General features: G+C 37.0%; 1 protein-coding gene across 1 annotated transcript; it reads right to left on the reverse strand.

Moving 5' to 3' along the window:
• Positions 1-885: 885 nt before the first annotated feature.
• Positions 886-8,604, reverse strand: LOC134804587 (titin). The gene is made up of 7 exons (XM_063777701.1): positions 4,628-8,604; positions 4,337-4,548; positions 3,132-3,336; positions 2,708-2,814; positions 2,256-2,431; positions 1,646-1,755; positions 886-1,220 (listed from the first exon to the last, which is right to left on the reverse strand). Exons 1-7 carry the CDS (start codon positions 8,454-8,456, stop codon positions 919-921), a joined length of 4,941 nt encoding a protein of 1,646 aa, XP_063633771.1. The 5' UTR covers positions 8,457-8,604; the 3' UTR covers positions 886-918.
• Positions 8,605-14,808: the final 6,204 nt, after the last annotated feature.

A 14,808-nucleotide genomic window follows, 5' to 3' on the forward strand; every position in this document is an offset into this window, starting at 1 on the left:
AACGTCACATATTTCAATACAAATAATATTAAAAATGTCAACAAATAATTTTGGCCAGCTTTTAGGGTCAGATACACCTATGTGCGCCTATTCCCATCTGTGCTCGGCGGGGACAAATAGGAATACGCCACGAAAGCTATATATAGGTTAAATCAAATCGAATAAAATAATAACTATGTAAAAGTTTAAAGGCTTAAAGTATAGGAACTCCACTTACCTACATTTTTCTTTTTGTTTACATGTTGAGCTGCGTTTCTCGGCAACAAGTAGTCCTCTTCAGTTGAGGCATGTTTTACACTTTGGGCTTAATTTTAAAACACACTTTTAGACTTTGTTTATTATCCAGATTCATACAGCCAATTAATGTTTATATGTGGAAACTATGTGGAAACGTTGTACAAGTTTTCAATTGGACACATGTTTGTCACTGACGTTTAGTTTTGTTTATTTTTCTTCTACCTCCAGCCAGGGGCAGCAAGTTGCCTTACTCTATGATCAAAAGAAGATTTGAGCGCCCCTAATTCACATGCCCGAAGCAACCCGAAGTGTCTAAATTCTAACTTTAGTGAAACTCACATAAATTCAAAAACAACTTTATTAATAATAAAAAATTAAACACAACATACAAAGCTATAACATAATGATTCTTAAACAACAGAGGAGCTTCAGTCATGGAGTTCCTATTCTAATATTATTTACCACAATTCTGGATTCTGAGGAAATCACTGATGAGCTAAGTGGCTACTTCTTATTTTGGTCCAAGCCGTCGTAACTCTTGCTTATTACTAAATATTTAGGCGTGGAAATAACAACCCTTGATACCTAAGTTTTATTTAAATAAAGATCGCACAAAATTACAAACGAACTTTAAATAAAAATCTCACAAAATCACAAACAACTTTATTGATTATAAACACACTAAACACCACATACAACGGTAACACAATGATTCTTAAACAACAGGGGAGCTTCATCATCTGAGATGAAGTTCCTATCAGGGCGTACGCTAGCAAAACAATTATTTCGTGGTGCGCATAGAACATTGTAGCGCACTGTAGCGCACTCCTGGACCCTGAGGAGGTCGCTGGTCAACTCTGAGAGGGTGTAGGAGGTGATAGCTAAAGGAGATTTGAGCTTAAGGATGCAATTGATGGTAGCAGGCCAGGTGTCCTTCCCGTTGTATGCGGAAGAACGCTGGATGCTTGGGTTGAAGGCGCAGACTGAAAAAATAAATTATGTAAGTACAGGTATTTAGTGCAGAATAAAAACATATCAAATTAAAATATAGAAGGAGGAATAGGATAAGGTCGATCCCGAAGAGAGATGTTAGTTTTTATCATGTTTCTACATCGGTCGAATCTGTGTCGACTTTGTTTCTTTGACACGAAAACGCCAAAAAATTAAAAAAAAAACTTATGGAAATACATTAGACGTGCAGTAATTGGATGTTTGGGGAATTGGACATGTGGGGATTGTACATTCGGGTTAGCACAATACGAGTAGATACGGGGATGGGGACAATCGAGGCCGTATCACGATTTAATGAAAATCTGTAAAACGTAATTGGTAAAATTCAGGAAGAGAGATATCTATTCTTAAAATAATGGAAGAGTCGTAGAGTAAGTAATTAAGAGTTTGACGTTACCTAAGTCAGGCACCGTGAAGTCCTCGCTCGCCCAGAATTCGTGGTAAGTTCGTTTGTCCTGGAAGCCGAATACTACTCGGCGTTTATTTCTTTGGCAGTTTTCGCAATATCTGCAAAACATTTGAAAATAAAGTAAAATTTCAAAGCAAAATTATCTTTAAGAACGGTGCCAGCTGCAAATTAGATGGATCGAGGTTCGGGCCTACCAGTATCACCCGGCCAGCCATGGAGCCAGATGTATAAGCAATATTTCCCACTTGCACGTCATACCTGATCTTCACGAGCAGATCTAGTTTCTGGAAACATAACACTTTACAGGGTGGAGAGGTAGGTAAGTTCGTAGGCGGCTGGGAGAAAAATCGTCGCAGCCGAGTGGCCTCAACTCGCTGATGAGGCCATCAGCGAGTTGAGGGATCAGATATACGAGACCTCTCACTTGTACAAATAAACTGATCTTACCGAGAAGATCTAACAGCGGGTTGGTAGGGTTAGGATGGGGTCCGATCCCACCTTAGTTCTACCACATGAGGCAGCAAATACCTTGTCTATAAAAACCTTGTCTGTGGGCAGCAAATACTACAGTACCTCCTAATAAAATTGTACAACTAGCCTGATCTTCCCAAGCAGGTCCAGTGGTAAGTTGGAGGGGTTAAGGTCTGGGCCCACCAGCACAACCTTAATTTCCTCGACGTTAGGCAGGAGGTGTAGCAGGAATACTTCCCACTTGTTAAGCACGTCGGCTTCGAATTGAAGTTCAGCACCCACAATGTGGAGAGTCAATGTTTTCTAAAGAAAAAAAAATCATTTTTGATGCAACAGTACGTGTAAGACGAATCGAATTCTGCGATAGATATTTTTTTTTATAATCGAATAGGTATAATTGTGCGAATTAGAGTGGCACATAAAGCATCTCCTGGCAGGGTTCTCTACTAAATCTTTATTTAAATAATAAAGATTTAATATTTTTTAAATCTGCATACCTTTAGATAAGAGCCAGTTTGAAATAGCCGGCTGTAGGAATGCCATAAGGAGATGATGAAAAGTATAAAAAATTTGTAAAACCTTAGTAATTCCAGTAGCGGAGTTGGGCCTGTGCTGCAGACAAAAGAGTGCGGTAAGTGGCGCGGTCGCGAGCTGCGTCAGCGCAGCATACTCTATGTCGCTCATGTCTGCAAAGTTAAAGGTAAACTTACGAACGTAGCCGAATACAGATATTTCCCGCTATGTAGCGAAAAGAGCCTACTAACAGAGAAGTTATTTATTTACCCAATATAAATTAATTCTTAAATTAGAATATTTGACAACGAAGGTAATGGACTGGATGACTTACACCTTGCAAGTCGGTTTTCGCCCACTTCTTTTTGAAACTTGACACCTAGATTTTTAATAATGTGAATATATCCTGTTTCTATGCCTGTTTTCACCAAATCAAATTTTTCGCGATTTAAGCATTGGTCCCATAATAAGTTTTGTATGTTTTCCTCACCAATCTTCTGTTCATACATCGCTGCCAACACTTCATTGATGTTCTCCGGTAGAGGACTCAGCTCCAGCACACCTGTAGGCAGTTTTGGTTCCAGGCGGCCTTTCGTTTGCTGGTGCTTTATCAGACCACGATACAGGTTATATGACTTGCACCAACGGGAGTGGCTCTTTGGGAGGTGGTCTGGATCTTCCGAGCAATACGATATCTGGAGAGATTTTTACCATTACCGGATTTTATTAAGGACGTTATAATGATTATTCTTTGTGCACTGTGTTGCGGTATAACAATGTATGTAAACAACTAAAACAACACGTTTAACTTTAGACTACGTAACGCAATTGGTAGGTAGGTAATTAAGAAGGCAGTCTATATGTTTAAGGTTTGCACTTTGTTCGTATTTGTTGAGGTAGTACTTATAATATAAGTAATTTATATTTGCTTTCCACCTAAAAACAAATTAGAACTAACAAAAATAAATTAAACTAAGAACTAAACAAACTAAACTAAAAATTACATGACAAATCCTCATAATATAATATGGCTAAAATTTAATTGGCAAAATTTAAAGTATGTACAGTCACCTGCAATAGTATGTTACTCTTCGAAGGCCGCAAAAATATCTGACACAATCTTATTTGTAGAGCCATAACAACGTGTCACATATTTTTGCGGCCTTCGAAGAGTAACATATTATTGCAGGTGACTGTACTTGGACTTTTAAAAATAACGCATTGTGTTTAGATACTATTTATACATAAATAGATAAAGGCACAGAATAAATAATAGTACTACCGTACAGAAAGGAAACTTCCTACAAAACCGAAGTTTGACAGCGGTTCAAGGTCGAATCATGCTGTCCCTTTCTAATATATGGCACTATCCCTTTCGGCTATTTAGGGTTGTCAAAATTCAAGACATTATCTTATCTGTGGTCGTGCACGCAAAGGGACGTCAAGTTGTGTCAACCCTAATAATTGCTCAGAGCAATACTGAGCCGAGCGGAGCCGAGTTCAACCGAAGTCAGGAGTTTCGCACCCCTGATATAGGTCGGTAAATACATACATGCTTTCAAAACTCCAGAATTAAAATGAATATTTTCTGATAACATCCTAATAATTAGTTAAACGGTGTGTCAAGTCAACTATGCATTAGAATTGGAAATCAAATGTTAAGAAGCTTACTTTTTGTAGTTTGCTATATCTTACCTGCCCACACCCCTCACAATCCATCAGTTTTCCTTGTCTCCACTCCCTGCAGCTAGAGAGAGCACACATCCTGGGGTACAGCAGGGCTTCCTGCTCCCACGGTGCTAGTCTGCGCTTAAGCACCTTCTCGCAGGACACGATCATCTGCATGCGCAGGAGACGGTAGTTGTGACCAGTCACGTTGCGCGAGTCGGCATAGATAAATTTTTGATCTATAAATGGAAGATAATCCTTGGAAATTTATTTCTAAACATTTAAACAACATTATGTCACACATAATAAAATAGTTACCTTTCAAATGAACTATTCTCGAAACGGCAAAGCACAATGCTTGGTGCTGAGAGTAATCTTCGTCTTTATGTTTCTGGTTGCAGTAGAAAATTAAATTGCAATAGCTACAAGGGACTCTAGTCGCTTTCAAATCCTTTTTGCAGACATGACACGCGCATTGCAGAAACACTTTTCGAAAACTATACTTATAAATGTAATCTTCACTGTGATTAGTAACACATATTGATTCATCGGGTTTTTTAAAGTTCAAGACTTTGCTTTTAATCTCCGCCTGAGACTCTTTAGATTTGTCCGGAATTTCTATTTCTACTTGATTCGCGTCTTTTATTTTAACTTTAGCTTGGCTGCTATTTGGCGTTTTATTCTTTTCTTTTTTATAGTCGGTTCTACTCGATGGCACAGGAATGTCGGGGTGGCCTAACAAGTTTTTTGGCGGCGAAATAGGATTTTGTTTTTCTTGTCTACTTTTTTTATCGTCTTCTTGTGGCGCTGTTACATTAATCTCTGGATTATTTTGAGTTTCATTCAATCTGGAATTAGCTTCGTTAGCAATAATTTCAAACGTTTTATTTACATCATCAACACTGACACTGGATGTCATTGCATCTTCAAAATTTTCAATAGGATGGAATTCAGTTTGATTACTTTTCCCAATATTGTCACTCGCCATTAAATCATCATCCTTGTTACCTTTGGTTCCACTGGCCTGTTGCTTTTCTTTTCCTTGTGTATTACTAGATGACTGTTCTGATTTATTAGCTTCTTCGTTTTTCTTTTCAGGCTGTGATGACTTTTCAGTATCTGTCGTATTCGTGGGTGACTGTGCTGATGTGCTTTGTATCATCGATTCTTGTTTACCTTTCTTCTTGGATTTTCCTTTTCCTTTGTGATCCTTCCTTGCAGGACAAACAGGTTCTTTACATGTGGTTACTTCTGCTTCGGCATGTTTACAATCTTCTTTGTTTACCGCAAGCGTGTCTAAAATTGAGTCAGAAGAAGGTCGATTTTCAACTTCAAGTATTTCTTGTTTGAGATCGAAACTTTTAGTCTTTTCATCGTTTTGTTTATTTTGTTTTTCCAATTTTTTTTCAACATCTTTATCACTTTTTTCTAATGATGTCAATTCCGCTAATGACCTTTCAATAGACATTCTTAATTCTTCCATATCTTGATTTACTTCCAAAACTTTGGATTTAAGGTCAGTTTTTTCTTCAAGGGGTTTAGTGTCAGTTTCCTTACCTATCAGTCCAATTCCACTTGGTACCAGTTCTGGGCTGTTGATATTACTACTTTCTATAAACGGAGTATCGGGTACTATTACAGGTACACTTAAATTCCCATCACGATTTTGAATTTCTTGAATGACCATATTGTTGTTACTGTCAAGTTGCTCACTTGAGCATCTTGGATGTTCTATAAAGTCAGGTGTGACTTCATTAGGTGAAGGCAATGAATCGCTTTTTGGTGTCTCTAGTTCAACAGCTGGTAATAGTCCTGTTTCTGGTAATAACTTTATATCTTGTGGCATAGGAGTTACCGGCATTTGTACTTCTCCCTGAGTTTCTAAAACGCAGTCTTTTTCAGAAATACATTTCATTTCTTGTGTAAAACCCTGTTGAGGAGGTTTAGGAGATTTTTTCCTTTTTCCAAACTTTTCACATCCATGAATAACATCTGCTTTAATAGTGCCCTTTTTATCAGTGCTTTCTTCACTTGCAATAAATGAATCACCTTTTTGAGCCATTTCTTCACTTACAACCTCTGCTTGAATAATTATGATATCATCGATATTCAAAGTATTTTGCTTTGATTTTTGAGAACTTTTGGAGCCTGACGCAACGCTAAGTTCAATAGGTTTTGGTGACTTCTTTCTTTTCTGATGCTTTAAGTTATCAGGAGTATGAACGCGTTCCATTTCATCTTTCTCAGTCGCCTTTTTCTCATCTTGGACTTCTGAATGTATTTCGGCCAAGTCTTCAGTTTGTATCCTAACTGTCTCAAGGCTGGTTTCTGCTGGTAACATTAGCCCGCCGACTGGAGTTAATTCAGATTCTACAATATCTTCCTTTATTGCAGAACTCTTCGCATTCTCATCTTTACTTGATATTTTTGTAGATTTCTTTTTATCGTTACCAGAAACCTTTATCTTTCCAGATTCTAATGGTGGCACCTTAAGTTCGGAGTAGCTATCATCCTGTTTCTCTTCAAATAAAACGTCTGTCTGTTCGAGCAATTTACTACTTATATTTACCAAAACTTCATCAGATTTAGGCATTGCAGTTGGGATACCGATTTCTGACGCCCTTTCATTATGCGTTGTAGGTCTAGGAGATTTCTTTCTTTTATCCCTTTTTTTATTTTCGTTCTTGACTTCAATGTTTTTCGATTTAATTTCTTGAGAGCTCACCTTTTCTTCTGGAGTATTATCTACTTTTAAGTCGAGATTTACGGCTGGTGTTTGTACTGCCGTTTCTGTAGAGGTGCTACTTATTTCGGATTCAGATTTAACATGAACAGAGTTTTTCATGTTTGTATTACTCTCGTGGTTTAGACTTAATTGTTCAAGATCTATTGTGTCATTTTTATCTTCACAGCCGATGACTGGTCCATTGCCTTCTTCTATTTTCACTTCTTCTTGCCAATCTGGTGCGATATCCGTTAGCGGCACAAGTATTACATCATCTAAATCTTCTGTTGGTAAAACATCGGTTATTTTAGTTTCTTCTTTAGGTTCCATTTGAGTAACTTTCGCTTCTTCAACTATGATTTTTTCAATAATCTCATTACCCTTTTCTTGCTTCTTTTTCCCCACCGGCTTTGCAATTTTTGCTTTATTTTTTAAACTAATTTCGCCCGCTGTAGAACAAGACGGTATTGTTTCGTCACTTACTTGATTTTCTGGGGCTTCTTTTACATTTAGTTCCCTAGTAGTTTCAGTGACGTTACTTGAAATGTCAACATTTTCGGCTGATATTATTTCATGAGACTTTATTTCTTCTGGAGGGTTCGGTACATCAAGAACTGTGTGTGGTTTTTTATCTTTTTTGTTCTTTTTCTTGTTTTTGTTACCTTCATCTTTTTGCGGTGTTTCTTTTAAAATACTATCAGACGGTATAGAAACCTGTGGTGATATTTCTACTTCCTTGATCGTAGCTTCTGAAACACTGATGTCATCTGTAGGAGGTAGCGCAGTAGCTTCAACTTTTGCACTTTCAGACAGTAACTTCTGGAATTCAGACGTACAAGATACTTCTTCTGCTTTGTCGGATCTTTCAGAGTCATTGCGGTTTTTCTTCTTTTTATTCTTTTTCTTCGCTGACTTAATTTCTTGCTCTGGTTCGTCCTTTAAAATTAACAGTTGCTCTTGATTCTCCTTATGATCAATACTCTCATTAATTTGAGCATCCTTATCAACTTTAATTTCTTCTACTTTTTCTCCTTGGGTGGATCCCTGTCCCTTTTTATTTTTATTTTTCTTTTTACGCGCAGTTGGAGCTATATTGGATTCATCTAATGACTCTTTAACCGGTTGTATATCTGTTTCTCCGACAATCTCTTCACTCTTAACTTCGTCTTCTTTAACACTCTTGTCATCATCTATTTTCTTTTTACCTCTGTTTCGCTTAGGCTTCTTAGGAGTTTCTTCAGTTTCTTTTACTTCAGAATCATTTTCACTTACAATATTAGGCACACGTTCTTCACCAACACTCTCAATTTCAGTATTTGTCACATCAGATGGACTCGATGGTTCACTCAACTCTTGTTTCTGCGGGGGGATTGGATTAGGTGGTTTGTTTTGGCGGTATTTATTCTTTTTCTTGCTATTCATTACTACGATGGTTGCTAACTTTCAGGTGAAATTGGCACGTCCGAACAAATCTAAAATCAGTGAGAGTCTGACCGATTTGTGGACTGGACCGCTTTATTCCTGTCTCGAAACATTCGCATGTATTACATGAAATGTCAGTGTCTGTTTGTTCGCCACATTATAGCTTTTAATCCTACAGCGTAAGGTTTCATTTTCCTTGACTATTTTTAAGTAGATATTTGCTTTGCTCTCCCGCGAGACATAAGGAAGTGGTGCTTGCCAAAACTGCAGTAATGCACACAGATACAGGTATATTTAGAACAAATGACCCGAAAATGCAAATTGCATTGTAAAAAAATTTGATTACTAAGATAGGTAGGTACATTTATGACATATATATCAGTTACAATTTAAGATTAATTCAATGGTTAAGTTACCTCAATTAGGTATATTTTGCGTATAAGAGAATATGATTATAGTACCAACCAAATGATTTCATCAGAATACAATTAAACTCAATATCTTATTCCAGAAATGGTTGCATATATTGAATGCAGGTTTTATCATAGTGTTCTCATCGTGAGGCCTTATTTTGTTTCGTTATCTGCGTAAACGTAAGTAATTAACAATACGACTACGTAGTTTTATAATTTAGGTTCATATTCCAATAAAACAATCAAAATTAATTGAGAATTATAATATTTGTAATTTTATATTATTGCGAAGTGCCATAGATGTGCTGTATAATTATTGGCAAGGGACAATAAATAATAGACTCAATTCATTAAACTTATTTAGAAAGACCGGCGTGACAGTATAAAACTATGCATGGCATGACATGTCATAATGTCACTTGCTTGACGATTGAAATATTAAGTATATATTAGTTACCATGCTTCTGCCCCAGAATAACAGAAAAATAATTCAATTACTATTTATCTTACTTCGAAGGGTTGTTAGTTGTTATCGCTATTTTGCGTCATCGGCCAGTGCTGTAAAATGTAGCAGAGTGGTTCAGATGTGCTTCAGGTCAAACTGGGTGTCGTAGCTTTAAATCCTTCCTCATGCACGTACCATAAATACTACCATAAAGACAAAGTGCTATCATAAATGTCAACCAACCAAGCAACCAACTTCAATATTGCTAAATACCAAACACATTTTAATCCATATTCATCAAACTACTACAATATTACCCATTCCAGAATAAATACATTAACATTATCCCCATTCTGACGTTAAAAGGGGAAACAAACAAAAGTACTATTAAAATACAATGGCAGCGTTATCTGACACGATCTGTCAAAATTCATGTTCGAAATGACCTAAATAAATCTTGCACGTCAAAATGGTCAAGCAACCCTCTTTTTATTATTTTTTCCGAGGGATAGAATACCAATTTATATTTACTATCGCTTAACAAAACACTGTGCAAATTTGATCTTTAACCCCCTTAGTTAAGCTTTAATATAGGGCTGGATGGTAGGGATTTTAGTGTGGTAGAAATTGGAGTGGGCCCAGTTTAAAAATGCTAATGTTAAGGGTTGTCACCCTTTCAGATATAGTACGGGAGGCGCAGCCGGTTATTTTTTATTTTTCATGATTGACTTTTTATTTTGCCAATTTAGGTCATGCGTGGGAGCTTTGGAGTGAAAGAGTTCATTAAAACATAAAAGATAATACAGGGTGAAATTTTAACCACCAGCCATATTCTGCGTAGTGACTTTTTGGTAATTCTGAACAACTTTTATTATGGAACCAATGTCGAAATCGCGAGAAAACAAAATTCCGCGTTCTCGGGTATGTATTTATTTTGCAAAATTGAAAACCCTACCTATAAATTAGCTATGAATTATGCATGCGAGTACACCGTATCCTAAAGCCCATACAAGTAGAATTATGCAAATAGTTCTATCAAATATTTCAGGTAACATTGTTTCCTATTTATTTTAATGTTGCTGAAAATGATGTCCATTCTCGCTTCTTGTAGTCAGACTGCTGACCTATAAATCTGTGCGAGCGGGACAGGAGACCCATTACTAATTATAAGTGTGCGCGTGCCGTTAACGAGGGGACAAGATTTTGTGGAGACGGATTAAGTTTATTTGGAACTGGTTTTGTATTGGCAAATTATATATTACTACGGCTTCAATTGACATAATGTATTAGTACTTTACAATTGTTGATGTTTTTTTTTTATTTCGATAATAAGATATGCCATTTTCAACAAACGGTAAATTTTCCACAATACGCCCAAGTAACACAATCGACAAAGGTTGTTTTGGCAGTTTTTCGCTTACCGTCTTCCGGCCAAAATCTCTTGGCGACGTGCCAACTCGTGTTCTTGGTTGATAAGCTTGTTGTTGTGCGGGATTCACGACACGAACCTAACACTCTAACGCTCATCTGATACAATAAACAGTTGTCAACGTTTTGAAATGTTTGGAAAGCAGAAAATGGGTTACTTTCCCACATTTAAGAAAGTATGAGTTTAACGTATAATGAAAGCAATAGAGAAACACGCATTGTATTTTAAGAATCTGATCTGTCTACCTAATGACCTAGCTAGCGGATTAAAGAATAAAGTCACCATGCACAATTGCAAATTAAACTTAGGTAGGTACGAGTAGAGTAAGATAAGTAATACACAGCAATTTACTCGTTTACTGTAAAAGTCTAAACTCCGTGTTTTTATATCCCAGACACATTTCATCTTTGATACTTACAAGCTTAATGTCCAACGGCCGACTTTTACTTAAAACCAAATTTCTGGTTTATTTGTTTTGTTTTTTATCACCAAGTCTGGTCTCCGTTATCTTTTTCTTAGCCTATAGGAGTGTCCCACTGCTGGGTAAAGGCCTCCCCTCTTTCCCGCCATTTGGTCCTATCCGATGCACACTCCCGCCACTCTTTACTTAATGTGTCAAGGTCGTCCCACCATCTCCGTTTTGGTCTTCCCCTGCCCCAAGATCCATCCTGTGGGACCCAGTTTGTAGCCATTATCACATAACCAACTGATTTCTGTTAGGCTTCCGTAGCTCAGTAGAAATAGAAGGCTTCCGTAGAAGCGTATTTTTATTTTATCCATTTTTTTCTTTTAATATAAAAATTGCAGAATTTACAAGATTGCCTGTATAATATCAAAAAGATGACGAAAATCGGAATTATTCAAGTGTCATCGGAAGTATTGAATCTGTGTAGTTTTATACTAAAAATGTTATAAAAAATGTGTTTACATCACTACAAGTTTACAGCAGTGAAACACTTCTCCATGCTTGCCGGCCGTGTCGTGTGCCGGCACATGCTTGGCGCGCGGCCCGTATATGTACTCGTACTTAGTGCCATAGAGTACCTACATACTTACCTACATTTGAACCAAAGAGAATAGATACCTAGTATAGAGGGGTCCTGTCATAGTAAATTTTGTAGTCACAGTAAATTTACTGCCATCTATCGACACACGACCAAAACTCAAAATGAAAACGTATAAAACTATCAAAAAATTAATATATATGGACAAAAAGAATAGATAGTATAGAGGGGTCCTGTCATTGTAAATTTTGTAGTCACTGTAAATTTACTGCCATCTATCGACACACGACTAAAACTCAAAATGAAAACGTATAAAGTTATCAAAAAACGTATATATATGGATAAATGATTCTATTATTTTTATATCATTTTGATTCATGTTCATTCACTGATATCTATGTGCTAAAATTGTTAAATATGAAACGGTGTCGTCACGCCATCTAGCCGAGGACAGGCTAAAGGTGTGTGCGCCACCTATTCGAGAATGACTTTTACTTGAATTCCGAGGCACGTTTTTTCCTTAGACTTTATTCGTCTTATACGAAGTTACATATGTCTTTGATATGGATAAATGATTATATTATTTTATATAATTTTGACCCATGTTCATTCACTGATACCTATGTGTTAAAATTGTTAAATATGAAACGGTGTCGTCACCGCCATCTAGCCGAGGATAGGCCAAAGGTGTATGCGCCATCTGTCCGAGAATGACTTTTTCTTGATTTCCGAGGGACGTTTTTTCCTTAGACTTTATTCATCTTATACGGAGTTTGTCATGTCTTTGATTTGAACGGATATTCGCGTGTATAGTTTTAAGTAGTGCTTTTCTGCAAATTCACTTACTAACTAAGACACTCAGCCGTATTCGAACAATGAGATACGTCAAATACTAGATATTGAAACGATATGGATTGGATATGTCAGTGTCAAACAAGTGTCAAAAGTGACGTTTTTGTTTGAAGAAACGTGTATTTTGACACTCTTTTGACACTGACATATCCAATCCATATCGTTTCAATATCTAGTATTTGACGTATCTCATTGTTCGAATACGGCTGACTGACACACCAATTTGACATTCCTACCTCTACCTGCTATGGAAATGTGTATTTTAGAAAGAGAAGAATGTACATATAAAAAATGACTCACGTTAGAACTCTTATAACTAACAAAATTATAGTTATTATCTGAATTTGTAATCAAATGATATTTACTAAAATACAAAGGTTGGGTTGGAAGGTCAGATGGCAGTCGCTTTCGTAAAAACTAGTGCCCACGCCAATTCCTGGGATTAGTTGCCAAGCGGCCCACAGGCTACCATGAGCCGTGGCAAAAATGCCGGGACAACGCGAGGAAGACGACGACGATCTTAACCCTAAACTTGGCAGGATTTATTTTGCTGGATTTTCGTGTTTTTTTCTTGAAAAAAGGGATACGGGTTGAATTAAGGGTACAAAAATAATAAAAAAAATCTTAGTATTTGAGTTTTTTATTTATACAACGTATCTTTAAATGCACTCTGCCAAGGATTCACAAATTAACATTAAATTAGGTATGTATCCTAGGAGAGACACTGCCAGGTTCACTGTAAGGTGAGTTATGTATCTTTAAAGATTCATTGCCAGGTTGAGGTTGCAGAATATTTACGTCTTACTAAGAAATTATTAGTATTTTAGGACAAATTACGATATTCTATTTATTGAAAGTATTTAAATATATTATTCAAGTGCCACAGATATTACAGATAAGGCTACATCAACAAAATAGAGCTCGCAATCTGGTTGCTGAGTTCCTCAACCCGGGGTCAGATCAGAAATAGACAGCAGCAGTTGCCTCCATCTTTACGATCTTCTTTAGAGCACCTACACCTGTTACCAGACAGCGATCATGAAACAACAGATAGCGACCTCAGCTCAGCGACCACTGCTATCCATGACCAGCATGCCACCATCACCATCACCAAATCAGGTAACATTGCTAGTACATCTTTAGAGTGAGTCTCCAACTACGAGACAATCATTAAGCCTGTCTGAACAAGCAAATGCGAATGCCACAACACCATTCCATAATCATATACCATCGGCATTTTCAGATTTATCATCCTACTCTGCAGCTTCAGTGCTTCTTCCCCTGCAACAGCTACTTTTTACTTGACTTATTTTTTTACATATTATCTGTGACTACTGGCCTTTCAAAAACGTCTACTCAATTTTGAATAGCCCAATTCCCGTAAATCGCTACATTTCCAATACAGTGTGAGAGGTTTTGATTGGACTGGCTTCTTTTGAGTCACAATTATAGTTTTAGTTTTTTTGATCGAGTAGCTACTGCAAGGGAAGGAGCCTTGAAGCTGCAGAGTAGGATATAGCAGATGTAGGAAAATAGCGATGGAATAGAATTGTGGGATGATGTAGGGGCATTCGCATTTGCTTATTCAGAGAGGCTTACTGTTTGTCTTGTAGTTGGAGACTCACTCTGAATGTACTAGCAATGTTACCTGCTTTGGCGATGGTGGTGGTGGCATGCTGGTCATGGCTAGCAGTGGTCGCTGGGCTGAGGTCGCTATCTGTTGTTTCATGATCGCTGTCTGATAACAAGTCTAGGTTCTCTAGAGAAGATAGTTAAGATGGAGGCAATTACTGCTGTCTATTTCTGATCTGACCCCGGGTTGAGGAATAAGAGCAACCCGATTGCGAGCTCTATTTTGTTGCTGTAGCCTTATCTGTAATATTTATGGCACTTGAAGGACATAGTTAAATACCTTTTATAATAAAATATCGTAATTTGTCCTAAAATCCCAATAATTTCTTACAATGAACATTCTGAAACCTTAACCTGGCAATGTATCTTTAAAGATACATTTAAAAAAGCATGTTGTTAGTAGAGAAGCTGGCGGTGTGCATTTGTAGATACATACAATAAAACGAGTTCATGCTATCTATAACAACAATGCAATGACTAATAAAAATACGTTATTGTAAATAATATATATTCACTTTTTATGTAACAATCATAAACAGACCCAAATCTAAAAGGAAAACACTAAAAAGTACCACTT

Source organism: Cydia splendana, chromosome 2 (genome assembly GCF_910591565.1).
Source record: "Cydia splendana chromosome 2, ilCydSple1.2, whole genome shotgun sequence".
Taxonomy (NCBI): Eukaryota; Metazoa; Arthropoda; class Insecta; order Lepidoptera; family Tortricidae; genus Cydia; species Cydia splendana.

Excerpts from the sequence above, each read along its gene's own strand:
- LOC134804587 (XM_063777701.1), bottom strand. The coding sequence starts at position 8,456 with ATGAATAGCAAGAAAAAGAATAAATACCGCCAAAACAAACCACCTAAT. Across the intron at positions 4,549-4,627 it reads GAGAATAGTTCATTTGAAAG|ATCAAAAATTTATCTATGCC; the intron begins GTAACTATTTTA and ends TTCCATTTATAG. Across the intron at positions 3,337-4,336 it reads ATTGTGAGGGGTGTGGGCAG|ATATCGTATTGCTCGGAAGA; the intron begins GTAAGATATAGC and ends AAATCTCTCCAG.